Source organism: Centrocercus urophasianus, unplaced genomic scaffold, assembly GCF_019232065.1.
Source record: "Centrocercus urophasianus isolate 14NV4802_14NV808 unplaced genomic scaffold, USGS_Curo_1.0 seq_10, whole genome shotgun sequence".
Taxonomy (NCBI): Eukaryota; Metazoa; Chordata; class Aves; order Galliformes; family Phasianidae; genus Centrocercus; species Centrocercus urophasianus.
Window position 1 is genome coordinate 66987562 of NW_024884142.1, and position 14029 is coordinate 67001590.

The 14029-nt window shown below is 32.8% G+C and overlaps 1 protein-coding gene across 1 annotated transcript in view; it reads left to right on the forward strand.

Moving 5' to 3' along the window:
• The window catches only part of RYR2 (ryanodine receptor 2), a 340802-nt gene that overhangs the window by 236449 nt on the left and 90324 nt on the right, over positions 1-14029 (forward strand). The window contains exons 53-61 of the mRNA XM_042817920.1: positions 1845-1985; positions 2789-2952; positions 5174-5252; positions 5916-6005; positions 7232-7369; positions 9488-9565; positions 10943-11018; positions 12463-12589; positions 13401-13516. Of these exons, the coding sequence (XP_042673854.1) occupies positions 1845-1985; positions 2789-2952; positions 5174-5252; positions 5916-6005; positions 7232-7369; positions 9488-9565; positions 10943-11018; positions 12463-12589; positions 13401-13516 (1009 nt within the window). The remainder of the gene's footprint in view (positions 1-1844; positions 1986-2788; positions 2953-5173; positions 5253-5915; positions 6006-7231; positions 7370-9487; positions 9566-10942; positions 11019-12462; positions 12590-13400; positions 13517-14029) is intronic.

The window sequence follows — 14029 nt, forward strand, 5'->3', positions numbered from 1 at the left end:
ATAATTTGCTTGTACCTTTCCTTTGAACATCTGTATTGTTTTTTGTTTCTCTTGGAATACAGACTCTTTTTCTGGGGTTTGTGCTTGGAAATCTAAGCAATATGTTTTTAATCTTCCCTTTTGTTTCAGCTCTCTCCAGTTTTAACCTATATTTTCATTCTGATTAATTGTGCACAAGAAAAATGTTTTTTTTTTTTCCTTTACAAAATGGCAAACTCTTTACAGGTTTTTCAGATTTAATTGCTGGTTTTAAGAAATACATAATTTACTGCCTGTCATACTGGCACTTTCCAGCAGCCCTTTTCAATGCTTTTCCACCAACAATTTGAGTGAGACATGACATCGTTTCTTATTCAATGTTTCTTTTTGTTTCAAAAGCCACATATCAGGATTAATTGTATTACATACCTGTTTTGTTTGCCATAATACTCTTCAGAATTGTGCAGGATTTTACTATGCCAGTTTATGAATGTCAATTGGTGCAAATTTTTCCACCCACATGGAGGAATTTAATTCCACACCTTTCCTTTGGCAATTCTATGTCAGACACCATTTTGTCAGACTGCCCCTCTGCTGTCATTTCTTGCACAGCAACAAAACGTAACAGAATATGGGAATGTTCAACCTCTACTGCAATACCACCACCATCTAACTCTTATTTCATGAACTGACATAATAAAATAGGAAGCATTACTTTCAGAGTATCCCTCATACAAATTGGTTATATGTATTGCTTTCTGATTCATGTCAAGTTTAGCAAAATTTTACAGTATTGAGGGTATACTTTTGATTATCAGAAAGCCCTCATTTTTGTACTTTCCACTTTTTGTACTTTTGTTAAATAAACAAACAAGGGCTTGTTTGTTTGTTTAATACCAGTCGTTATTTCTACAAACTGATATTATAAATGTCTGCACTTTTCCATGTTGTCATTTGTTTTCACTAGGAAAAAAAAAGAGAGCTTAGCAGTCACTTATAATATTTTGCCATCATGCTTTGCAAATTGATGTTGAAACTGTTTTTTTAATTTTTTTTTCTTTCTTTTTTTCTGAATAACTGTTAAAATTAACACTGAATTAAAATTATTGCTGACTTGTTCATAAAGAGCACCCTGCGCCTTAGGAAAAGCTTTGTTTATCCACAGACTATCTTAGGTTAGTCTAGGTTTCATACTTCACTAATATCAAACATTTGTTATCATTTGGGATTACCTTTCATGACAGATGTCCAACTAATTTTTTCTCATCTTGTTTGTGACTCAGGGACATAAAAGATCCATTAAATGTTAAATCTGTGGTGTTCTGGTTTGACAAATACCTGCTAGAAGGTCCTTGCACCATTTGACGTCTTAATAATCTGGAATTTTGTAACAGTTAACTACATGTAATGAATGACTGAGAATAAAGCTCACTGACAATTTCAAGAAAAGGCAGGAGGGTAGGCAGGTAGCAGATTTTTACAGCTCACACAAGAGATGAGTCACACAGTTGAATATCTTTCAGACATGTAAAGAGTAACTGGGAGCTAGCTTGTATCACAATTCTGTTTCCACCCTGCAGCAGTTTTCGGGATAGCAGAATGCTGATGAGGGTGAATTCTGTCAGGGTTCATGGGGTGGTGGGAAACATAATGCACTGTAGTGCATATTTTTTGCATGTGCCACTAATGTTAAAAATAAAAACTGTTTTTCATGTTTCCACAAACAATGTAAACAGTAAGTGAATATCGTTGCTTCTTTGTAAAAGTTAAAAATTTTTATGGCAGTGCCTGTAGATGTTGAGTGCCAGAATTAGAGAACATCAGAAGTTATATTTTATTTGCTTTCAAAATATGTTCTGTTTTAGTTGCTGACAAATCACTATGAAAGATGCTGGAAGTATTATTGTTTACCAGGTGGATGGGGTAACTTTGGTGCTGCCTCAGAAGAAGAACTTCATTTATCCAGAAAGTTGTTCTGGGGTATTTTTGATGCTTTGTCTCAAAAGGTAATTCATTTTATTATCCATCTACCACTACTAAAAAACGAATAACCTCTTTTCTGTAATCTGTAACTTTTACCTATCTTCTATTAACCCAGTGTTATCCACCTTAGGGTTAATAACGCAGGGTGAAAATATAGACATTAGTAAAATTTTAGTCTTCTAGTTTAAATCTTCCTGTTACGTATTCAGATAGGTATACCTATTTATCTGCTCATTAAAAATAAATTTAAAAAAATCTACATCTAACATAGTAATCTTGAACTATGTCTATATAGGTCAACACTTCAGAGCCCTGAAAGCAAACTCAAGAATCTGAAGATAGCGGAAAGCTGCACTTTTCTGCCTCACACACTATAGTTTCTTCAACCAGGGTTGCTGTCCCTCCAAATAAACTTTTCAGAGAAGGATCTGCAGGTGCTGGTCAACAGTATGCACAGTATGAGCCAGCAGTGTGCCCTGTCAATAGGACAAACTGCATTTTTGGGATGCATTAAACAAAGCATAGCTAGCTGGTTGAAAGAGGTGATTCTCCCACTCATTTAGCAATGGTGCAGCTTCACCTTGAATGCTATGTACTTTTCTGGTCTTCACAGTATAAAATGGATATTAAGGTACATGCTGTACATGCCACCAGCTGTAGTTCCATATTATGTTTTGGGCAGTCAGTTGCCTTTATTTTCAGAAAAATTCACTTTTGCACTAAAAAAGTCATTCTGTGGCTGCTTGGTTTCACATAGATCAGTTTTAGCAATGGTGATGATTGCTTCCTTTGACTGTTCATTTTATATCCTTTGTGTGGTCTACAGAAGTATGAACAAGAACTGTTCAAACTGGCTTTGCCTTGTTTGAGTGCAGTTGCAGGGGCATTACCTCCAGATTATATGGAATCAAATTATGTCAATATGATGGAAAAACAATCTTCAATGGATTCAAATGGAAACTTCAATCCCCAACCTGTTGATACTTCAAAGTAAGAAAATATTTTGTTGCAACTACTTTTTTTCCATGAGCATATGAAGAAAGGAATCCATTGTTGGTAAGATGTGAAATTAGTCATGACTCTTCTGAATTCTCATCGTCTAGCTAAAATGTAGACCTTGAATTTTATTTTTATTTTCTTTTTAAAATAATAATAATAAATAACAATAAATCTTCATTTACATTACTAATCTGTTGGTAAACCTAACAGATTTTTAATGCATTTTCAGCCTGAAGATAGAGCTCTCCAGTTACCTTTGTACATCTGCTGCTGACAGCTGAGCATGTTTTTAGGAACTGGAAAAGTAGGAAGCTCTACATCATCATCCCTGCCATTATGAACATGTGCTAAGATACTAATTCTATTGCCTGTGAATAGCCATGTACCTACAGAAAACAATAATGATCATATGTTCATATCATCTCTTTTTTACTCTGAATAATGGGAAAATAAATAGAAAGGCAGATCTTTGTTCTCTCTCGACTGTCAGAATCTGCCCTTTTAAGTTCATAGAAAGAATAGGTATTGGAAAGAGATTTTTTGTCCTAATTTTTTTTAACATAACTGGGAACATGTCTTCCTTTGTATAAAATAGTCTTACAGTGATATGGTTGTTCACTGTAACTCAAAAAGTACTACCTGTAGGCAATTTACTTAATTGCCCTTGTGGACTTTCTATACTAATATTCAGAGAGCAGAATGCAGTCAGTATATTCCTACCTTTGATACACAGTATATTGATACAGGGGTACACATGGAAATATGATAACAGAACCCATAGTATGGACTGGCGTGTAGGAATCACATTTGTCACTGAAATTCATCTATGATGTGTTTAATATAGATATAAAAATTTAACAAAATTTAGTGAGGGTATTATATTATCAGTTAATTAATCAGAGATATGACTTCTGGCATCCTTTCAGAGGAATATTGTAGACAGCCATAATATACTCAAAACTTCAGAACATGTTCCTTAACAATACTAAAATCATTGGTCACCTCATTTCCTTAAGTCCCTGTTTTGTGATGATTCAAGACAATGAAAGCACTGCTTTCATGCGTGTCATTTCCAACCAGTCCTTTATTCTTTTACGTGTCAGTCCTGCAATCTTTGCTTACCAATCCTAACCCTACTTATATAAAGCTATAAATAATGATCTTCTTGTACTTTTCCATTTCTTACATTTCTGAAATTATGCAAATTATTATACCACTGGTAGTTTCTTCTAAAATGCACACTTTCAAATAAACCAAAAAAACCCAAACTATTGATGATGCTGGGTCAGAACTTTCTGTCCTCTATGTGTGTTTGGGATCTTGCAAACTGTTACTCTGCCTGGATACAATATCGTTTTGTTTTACATATCTGCTTTTTATCACCCTATAAGTGAAAAACCGTGCTCTTCTGCTTTGCAGTACATGGCCCTGTAACACAGTTGCTGCCACAATTCTTTGTTTAAGGAGGGAAGGTTATGCTATTTCTAATTGATCTGGAATGCAGATAAATACTGTTATTTGAACCATTTTTGGGAGAGGATTCTCTCTGTGTTTGTCTCTTGTTTGATGGTCCAGGACAGCTGCTTTTCTTTTACTGCTTAAGAAATTTTACTTAAGGGCTAGCATATTTTTTGCATATTTCTATCTTTATGTGTTGGTTTTTTTAAAATAGTATTTTTAAGCTGTTCACTGAGGTGTTGGAAAATAAACCCTTAATTTTCATAAATCAAAGTTCTTCAAGTATGTAATAAAATTTATAGAAATATATAAATTCATGATGTTTTGCAAAAAAAGACTGTTCTAACTCAGTTTATTATGGATGTGTGTAATAAACTACTGAATTTCTGAAGCTATGGGTCATATTTACATATTTAGTCACAAAAAAAAAAAAAAAAAAAAAAGAATGCTAGTAGTAGAAATAAGTAACAAAAAGACTAAGTGCTGGATATCCTTATTGATTTTTTCCCACACATGTGGGTCAAAGAAATTAAAATCCTGTAACAGATGTAGTTTTTATTCCGCAGTTATTAAATAGGTCAGATTTCATCTTTGATATAACTGTGTCTTGGAGAAACTGTGTGTGAGGAAAACATCACAATAAAATGCTTTAAATTGTTGCATCATTTCAACATTTTAAAAAACACTTCTCATTGAAACACATTTGAAGTTTAACATGTGTCATTTATTAGCTATTTTTTCCCTTAACTTTCAGCATTACAATCCCTGAAAAACTAGAATATTTCATTAACAAATATGCGGAACACTCTCATGATAAGTGGTCGATGGAAAAGGTAAAATCTCTCTTCCTTTAATCCTATTTTTAGATTTTAATTTATATCCTCTTAATCTGAAAAAGATTTGAATCTGAGCATTATTGTTTTTCATAATATTCCAAGTTGTTATGTAGGTAAGAAATAAACAAGAATTTTTTTGAAGTAAATTTTTGGGAGGTTAAGACTTCTGTAAGTCCGCAGAAATATTTCAGGATAGTCTTTGAGTATTTCATTATTTTTATTGCTGATTATTAAGCTAATATATTTGGTTAAATATTTGAGAGTTTTGCTGACTGTTTTTTCATTTGTAAAAACATAAAATTTTTAAAACTGCAGACACTTTTAGGATTTATACGATTTCATATAGTTTCTGGTGCCAAGTATTAAAAATATTCCTCAACTGTAACACACTATTCTGCTCTGTGGAGTTATCTAGAGGAAGTCAATAAAGACAAAATATCTTGAAATGTTTTCTTCAAGCAATTACTAATTTTCAGAAAAGGTGTTTTTTTTTTTTTAGTATAGTTCTTTTCATTGCATGTAGATAATATAAAGATTCACTGAGAAAACTGTAGAAAGAACATTTTAAGCAAACGGACTGGCAGAAGCATTCTTCCACTCCTTTATACAAAGTAAATATAGGATTTTTCACGCTCTTTCCCTCTTTATTACTGTTTTCAGTTTGCCAATGGATGGACATATGGTGAAACGTATTCTGAATCTGCAAAAGTGCAACCATTAATGAAACAGTATAAATTACTCTCTGAAAAGGTGAGGAGTTTGGTCATTCTTCTTGACTCAGGGTGACCAAACTTTTCAAATTTTTTAATTTCTTTTAATGTGAAAATATCACATTGCTTTTCTTTTTTTTTTTTTTTTTTTTTTTTTTTTACACCATTTTTTTTTTTTTCTTAGTCCACCCACCAGTGTGTTGTTGTTGCATTCCTCATAATCTTAGGAAGAAGGAGTAGTTTTTTACTGTACACTAAATAGGCCACCAGAACAATTTTCTCTCGTGGTTCAACATAACTGGCCTAATTTACAGTGAAACTCAAGTGTCATAACACAGGTATATTTTTAGAGCAAGGTCATTCAGGGATGCTTAGTAAAGATTAGATTGAAGTTGAGTCTTTTTCTGTTCCCTCCAGCATAGAATCACAGAATCATGGAATTGCTCAGGTTGGAAAAGACCTTCAAGTCCAACTAGGTTAGATTTGAAGATTGGAAAACTTGGAAAATGGAGCAAGTTTGTAGGAGCTGGTTTTATTCATCTTAAAGAAAGCTCAGAAGAGTCTAACCTCACTCTTGCATTGCCTAAAAAGTAGTTGTAGAGAAAATAGTTATTTTTTTCACAGGCATGTACAGTGTCAGGGTGAAGCACTGTGGGGTAAAAATTGCTTCACCAGAAATACTTTCAGGACATCCTTCATTCCTTGAAAATTCCTTGAATTGGTTGACTAGAGAAGTGGTAGACTGGAATTATTCAAGACATGGCACAGCACATTAGAAAACTATCTGGATAACTAGATAACTTAATCTTGAAAATCTTGGTTAATTCAATTAAGTTAGGTAATCTGACTTCATCATAAGGATGAGCCAGATGATCTCCAGGGTTCTCTTCTGATGTAGACTTTTTTTTTTTTTAATGATTCTGTAATTATGTTGTTTTGTTTCATCTAGCAGACAAAACGCCACATTACTCCTGATAATTAACCAGTCTACCTTTTGAGTTCGTATTGAGTTAATGCCATTAAGACTCTTATTTATCCCTGTGATCATCAGGCTCTTGCCTGACCAGAATTTTTCTTACCTCTAAAATTATAAATAAACATAAATATTTCATAGGATTTATTACCTGATTGTAGTGTCCTTGTGCCCCGATTTTGATGTGTTTTTTTTTTCATCTCATTATAATCAAGCAAAAGTACAATAGTTAAGTTTTTGCTCTGCACAGCTGCATGTTAAACAAGGTAATCGTTGGCTGTGCATCCTTCTAGGAGAAAGAAATTTATCGATGGCCAATCAAAGAATCACTAAAAACCATGCTGGCATGGGGATGGCGGATTGAAAGGACACGGGAGGGAGATTCCATGGCATTGTATAATCGGACGCGTCGCATATCTCAAACCAGTCAAGTAAGTAATTTTGTTGAAAATTTACCTCCCCAAAAATTAATAAAAAGTCATGCAAAATTTGCATTCCATTCCTTGATTTTCACAAGTGATGAAATAGTCCAGTAGTGCCAAAATATGTGAAAGGATTTTTTGCAAGGGCTCGTACAACACCAATGATTGGTTTGGATTACAGTGCACTGAAGCTTGACACTTCTTCAATGTTACAAAATACTGAGCTAACAAACATCTTAAAAATTAAATATTAAATTAGGCTTTTTTAATTTGATTTAAAATTTGCTAACTTATTTAGGAGTATGATTATATAGGGTATTGTTGTTTTGGATATTTTTTTGCTATGGATGCCTTCAAATAACTACAGAAGTAAGTAAAGGTGTATATATACAATAGATTTTTATTTTTTCATTTTAAAAGAAGGAAATTGAATTCAAATATTAATGTTAATGAAGCATAATGTTGACATGCATTCACAGCCAAACAATTCTGAAAATGTTAAAGACTTTTTTTTTTCTTTGCTCTGGCCTTCTTAAAATCAAAATGCTTCTAAGACAATATAATGCTAGCATTTCTCTATTTTATCTTACAGCTGTACATACTTTGCAAATTTAACTGTGTGGGGAGAGTAACTCTTTCAGTTTTATTCATAGAGACATACATGGAACAAGATCAGTGGAGGAAATAAAATGGAGGAGAAAAATCTCCACTTCTTTTCACTCATCTCTGCACAATTTGCATGGGCAAGATTGGTTGTGCACCTGTGAAAAATAAGTAGTTGAACCTGCCCCTCCACTGTCTAGCCTTTAGAAAGTGAATATTATGGGATTTGATTTAGGATGAAGTAAAACTAAACTAAAAATTTAGTTTACAAATTATAATTTCATTCTGGAATTCTTCATTTCATTTTCTTTTTTTTTTTGTCTTATTGCTCCAAAACACTGTAATGACATATTTTTGTATATACTTTAAGCGTAAGGAGCTATTTAGAATTAGTAGCTTTATAATAAGGGTCCAATTACTCTAAAAAGAGCTTTTTTAGGTAAGTTAGTGTTCCTATACTATAAAAATTTACTTAACTATACTAGGAGACTTTCTGAAATCTGGAACACCATAGCATTTCAGGAGTATACTATTGCGAAAATACTCACATGTATGTTTTAAAATGTGCTGTAATCACAGGCAAAATGTAGCTTTTACCCCTGTTCAGCTGAGAAATTGTTACGATATTTAATCAATAATGTTAATGTAATAATTGTTTACTTTAGGAAACAGAGGAAAGCAATTACTATAATTTTTTTGCTGCTTACTGCATATACATCCATTGTATTATTCTCTTCTCTATCAGAAATACCTTTTTAAATGGACAACTTCTATGCCTTGCAAATTCTCATATGTGTTTCCAAATATGGTGTAAAACAAGGAGAAGGATTCTGTTCTTTTTAAAGGAAGATATTCCTGTAGTGGACATGAATATACCTATTACAGTAGAATCCAAAGAGGAAGGGCATAGTAATTCACTTTTTCTAGCCACACTTCCTGCAGGAGTGGTTTGCCATCCAGAAAATGTCCATCGTTGCTTATCCTTCTTTGATCTTTTATCAAAGGACCTTTGAACAAGCCTGTGACAAATTTAGGCAGTAGAGAGAATGACAGAATGATGGTATTTTCTGACTGAGGAAGAGGACCACATAAAGGGTCATGTATCTTGTTTAGTAGATAATATAGGTAGAAATGGAGCTGAATAGAAAAAAAAATTGCCTGAATCGAAGGTTTGGCCTGCTTTATCTTTCTTTAGAAAAAAAGGAAAATGCAGAGATATAAATTAAAATTTTAGTACAGAATTATTCACAGTGAGTTCATGTCTTAAACAGCTTTTCAAGTGAAATTTGCTTTTAAATGTGTGGTGTTTATACCTTTTCCCTACATCCAACTTCAATTTACTGCTATTGGTATGTTTTCAATTGTGCCATATAGGGAGTCTTTTTGCCCTCTAAAGTGATTTTTTTTCCTATGTCCTTTCATTACTATCAGTATCTTATTAATGTTCACTTCTTCACATCAAGTACTTAGAAATATTTGTATACAACTCCAACAACTCCATTGTTTTGCATGTTTGTCATTCAGATCTCTGTGGATGCAGCCCATGGTTACAGTCCTCGAGCAATTGACATGAGCAATGTTACCCTCTCCAGAGATGTGCACGTAAGTCAGAAGCACTTTTTAACTCTTTTGGTAGTTAAAATGGTTCTGTTTGTTTGTTTGTTTGTTTGTTTGTTTGTTTGTTTTCTTTCTCACCATTGCTCTTTGATTCCCTTTTAATTTAAAAAAAAAAAAAAAAAAAAAAAAAAAAACCCCCAAAAAAAAACCCAAAAAAAACCCCCAAAAAACCCAGTTCTTTCTGAAAGGCTCAGAAATTACTCCCAGATTACTTTTCCAAGCCTTGTTTGCAAACATCTTTCATTCTAAAGAGAATTCTGTTTAGAAGAGTTTGGAAAATCACCTGTTTTTTTTTTTCTTTTTACCATGAATTTTGCCACCAGCTTCCTCAAGCATATTTTGTCATTGCTCATTTTTCTAAATTGAATCAGGAACTATTGATATGACTTGTAATAAAAGATCATGAGCAGGATTTTGACAGGTCTATCACTAGTTTGCTGTTATTTGGAACATTACTTTTAGTTGGTAAACAAATGATGTTTCTGCCTTTATAAAGTTAAGTTTTGTAGTGGTATTTGATGGAGCGTGGTGCCAGGTTTTAAAGTTTACTGCTTTACTCTGAGTACAGTTTCAATATTATGTAGACACATACTAGATAAGTTTAAATTAGCATGAGATTTGGTACCAGTAAACTGATGGCAACATGGTGTTCAAAGCTAATTATAAAAAAACTTTTGAAATGCAGGGACTTTGCCCATGCAGAGCTCTGTTGTAGTACAGTGAAACAATCAGCAGTAACAAAGTAATTGGCTAACTACTTACTGAAGAATTCTGTTACTATAGGTCCATGAAATATGAAGAGTGAAATTTAGAGAAGTTCTAAAGCTTCTTATGTTTAGTGGGTATAGAGTCATGAACACAGGAGGGGAGAGTTTATGATGCTTTTTCATGCTGTTGTAGTGATTCCTATTACTTACAGAATGGAGAGCTTTTCTGTGTCATTTGAGGTGGGTTTTTTTTAGTTGAATGCTCTGAAAAAGTTTTATAAGTTTGCTGTCCTTTGTGTCTGTTATGAAGTCCTTAGGAGGATTCTTGCTCTCTTTGTTTTGAGAATCAAGTTCGTGTCTGACATACCAGTACTCTTCTTTCTCTATGTGATTCCTTCTGTTTGGTTTTTTAACAGGTTTTTTCTTTTGGCAACTGGTCCCTAATTCCTGTCTGCCCATCCTACGGAAATGTTGTATCATGATAAAAACTCTTTTTTTTTTTTTTTTTTTTTTTTAAATTATTAAATCATTACAGTGTAATTGTATTCAAACTGCCAATAGACAAAAATTGTCATTATATCAACTGGAAATTTGTCCTTCCTTGGGAGCTGACTATTGGAACTCATTGCCATTGTATGTTCTCCATTTTTCTAAGGCTATGGCAGAGATGATGGCTGAAAACTACCATAACATATGGGCAAAGAAAAAGAAAATGGAGCTTGAGGCAAAAGGTAACTTGAACTATAAGTATTTACTGTATTCTAAATTTTGTTTGATTATCTTAAAGCCCAAACTGGAGAAAACATATGAGACAGACTGACTGAACTACCACTAATACAATACAGGAAAAAAACAAAGATTGTGAATAGCTTTAAGATACTTAAAGTTTAAACTTTAAGGTTAATATATTTAATAATTAATTAATATTTAATAATTAATATATAAGAATAAAGATACATAAGAATTAATATGTAAGAATAAATTAATATATAGGAAGAAAGAAAGAAGATTTCTAATTGGGCTCTGATTTATTTTGAAATACTGCTTTTTATTGCAGATAGATCTAGAAGAATGTTTTGAATTGAGAAATGAATAAGTCTAGAGTAGATTCTTGAGTCCACATAAAGCAAATTGATTGCGATCTGTTATTTCTATTTACCAAATGATGAATTTTGTGATATACTGTGTGACTGCTGTTTCTTCTGTACTAGATAAATTTGTTCAAGTATATGTTAAAGATTTTTTTTTTTGGACATAACATTTGCACGTGGATGAAACAATACTTGGAGAAACAACAAATTCTAATTTGCAGATGACTGAGTATAGGCTTTTGTGTTATGCAAAGGGGCAAAGTATAATACTGTGCAACTAATTTGATTTTTTTTCATGTGCTGCATTTTTTTGTAAATCTCCAGCAAATTTATGGTAATTAAGATTTTATTTAAAAGTTTGCTTACTTTTCTGACTTTCATGTTTTACTATAAAATTGAACTGCATCACTTTCTTGGATTTTAGCTGTGCATATATCTTGCTAACTTATATGAATCCTTGTGGTTTAACCCAGCAGCTATCTAACCACTATACAGACTTTCACTCGCTCCCCTTCTGTCCCAATAGGACTGAGGGAGAATCATAAGGAAAAAGTAGATCTTGTAGGTTGAGATAAAAACTATTTACTAAAACAGAAGAGTGAAATGATAGTAATGATTACTGTCCGAATGACAGTTCTTGGTTTGGTATGAAATTCTTATTTATTGAAATACATTCAGTTTCACTAAACCAAGTTGCAATGATAATGCATGTTCATAACAGTTAGGCACTTTCCTATTTCATTTCTTTTTTTCTTTCATTAAGATAGCAGGTCTATGTTTCATTATCATTGGCTATTGCAGCCATAATGATTTCATGATTCCAAGTCCAACATATTTTCCTGGTTTTTGCAGCAGCTGTTTATATTAAAAGCATGTATGTAGCCATGTCTAAAGTTTATATCTAAATATTTTGCAGAAATATATGGTGTTTTTTGGTAAGGAAACATAAAAATGAATTGTTGGTACTTCAGGCTAGACTGTACCATAACATGCTGTGTTATTACAACAGTATTTTTGCATATCAGGTAATATTATGTCAACAGATGCTCTTAAACTGCCTTTTAATTCTCTTGATATTCCATAGTAGGAGGAGGAAACCATCCCCTTCTTGTTCCTTATGATACACTCACAGCCAAGGAAAAAGCTAAGGACAGAGAAAAAGCACAGGATATTCTGAAATTTCTACAGATTAATGGATATGTAGTCTCCAGGTAATAAAACTATATCCTATCATCAGCAATGTTCTTTTTTAGAGGAGAAATATGCAGTACAAAGACAGATATATTCAGTAGGTATATGTGCCCTAAGTTGCAAAAGAACTATTTGTAGACATTGTGCCTCTAACTGTGGAGTGCTTTTACTGGTAAAGCATAACTTCCTTATGCTCAGTCATTAAAGCATAAACCAAAGCTTATGTTGTTACCAGATTACTGATGGAAGACAAAAGCCTGCATCACGAATCCATTATCCACTGGTTAATTGTTGGTTTGTTGCAAGAAGATGAACTTTTGGAACATAGTCCAAAAGATAAAGTAAATTACAGTTTTAGAAGTTCTTTTTGTTTTTACTCTGATTTTTCACAAGTGCTAGATAGCTGTTAAAAATTTCTCCTTTACAAACACAATTTTAGGCAAAACTCGTGATGAGGCAGACTAACTTTTTTTCTGGCATGATTTTTTGAAGTGCTTTGGCAGTTTTGAAATTCTCTCAGCCAAAAATCAATCAATGGAAGACATTAAGACATTAAAGATGGAAATACCCTATAAATAAGGGAAAGTAATTGGAATAATATTAATCTGAGTCATGAGTTCTCTTTTTCTATAACCTTCTACCTGGGAAACTTGAATTACATCTTAACAAATTGCTTAAAACCTAAATAAGTGTAACAGAACTGTTTAATTTAAACAGCACAATTCCTATATTAGTAAGTGGTTTATTATTAGTACAGAAAATGGCTTCAGACTAGTTAAGACTGTTTTTATTCCTTCTGCTAAGTTAAAAATTGACTTGCTCTTATTTCAGAGGACTTAAGGACCTGGAGTTGGACACACCTTCCATTGAGAAACGCTTTGCCTACAGTTTCCTCCAGCAGCTTATAAGATATGTAGATGAAGCTCATCAGTACATTTTGGAATTTGGTACAGTACTCCCTTTTATAATTTTCTAAGAATTCCCAAGATGTTCGAAATCATAAAAACAACTTAAAAATTTCAAAAAAATAAATTCTTGGACCAGGACTTTTTGCTCTAACTTTCTGCATTCGATGATGATAACGAATTTTGGAAAGTTATATATTTCACATTCTTTCCAGTTTCCCACATTCATTCTTCAGATGATAAGTATTCAGACAAAATTTATAATGATTTTCATTGTTTGAAAAACAAAATAAGATGTTCCCTCGAATTTGTAAACAAATTGATAACCTGTCACATGTGAGCACTGGTATTTACTATTCACATCTATTCTCTTTTTCACGGAGAAAATTAAACCAGTCATTTGTACAAATTTCAACTGTTTTTCTGGAGGAGAAACATCTCTGTGAAGGAAAAATCTGTTTTTCTTAAAGATTAAGTAACAGTTTGGCCCAGATCAGATTCTTACGAGAGCAGTTAAAAGGAAAGAATTGGAGCAAGAAGCAGCTTTATTTTGAC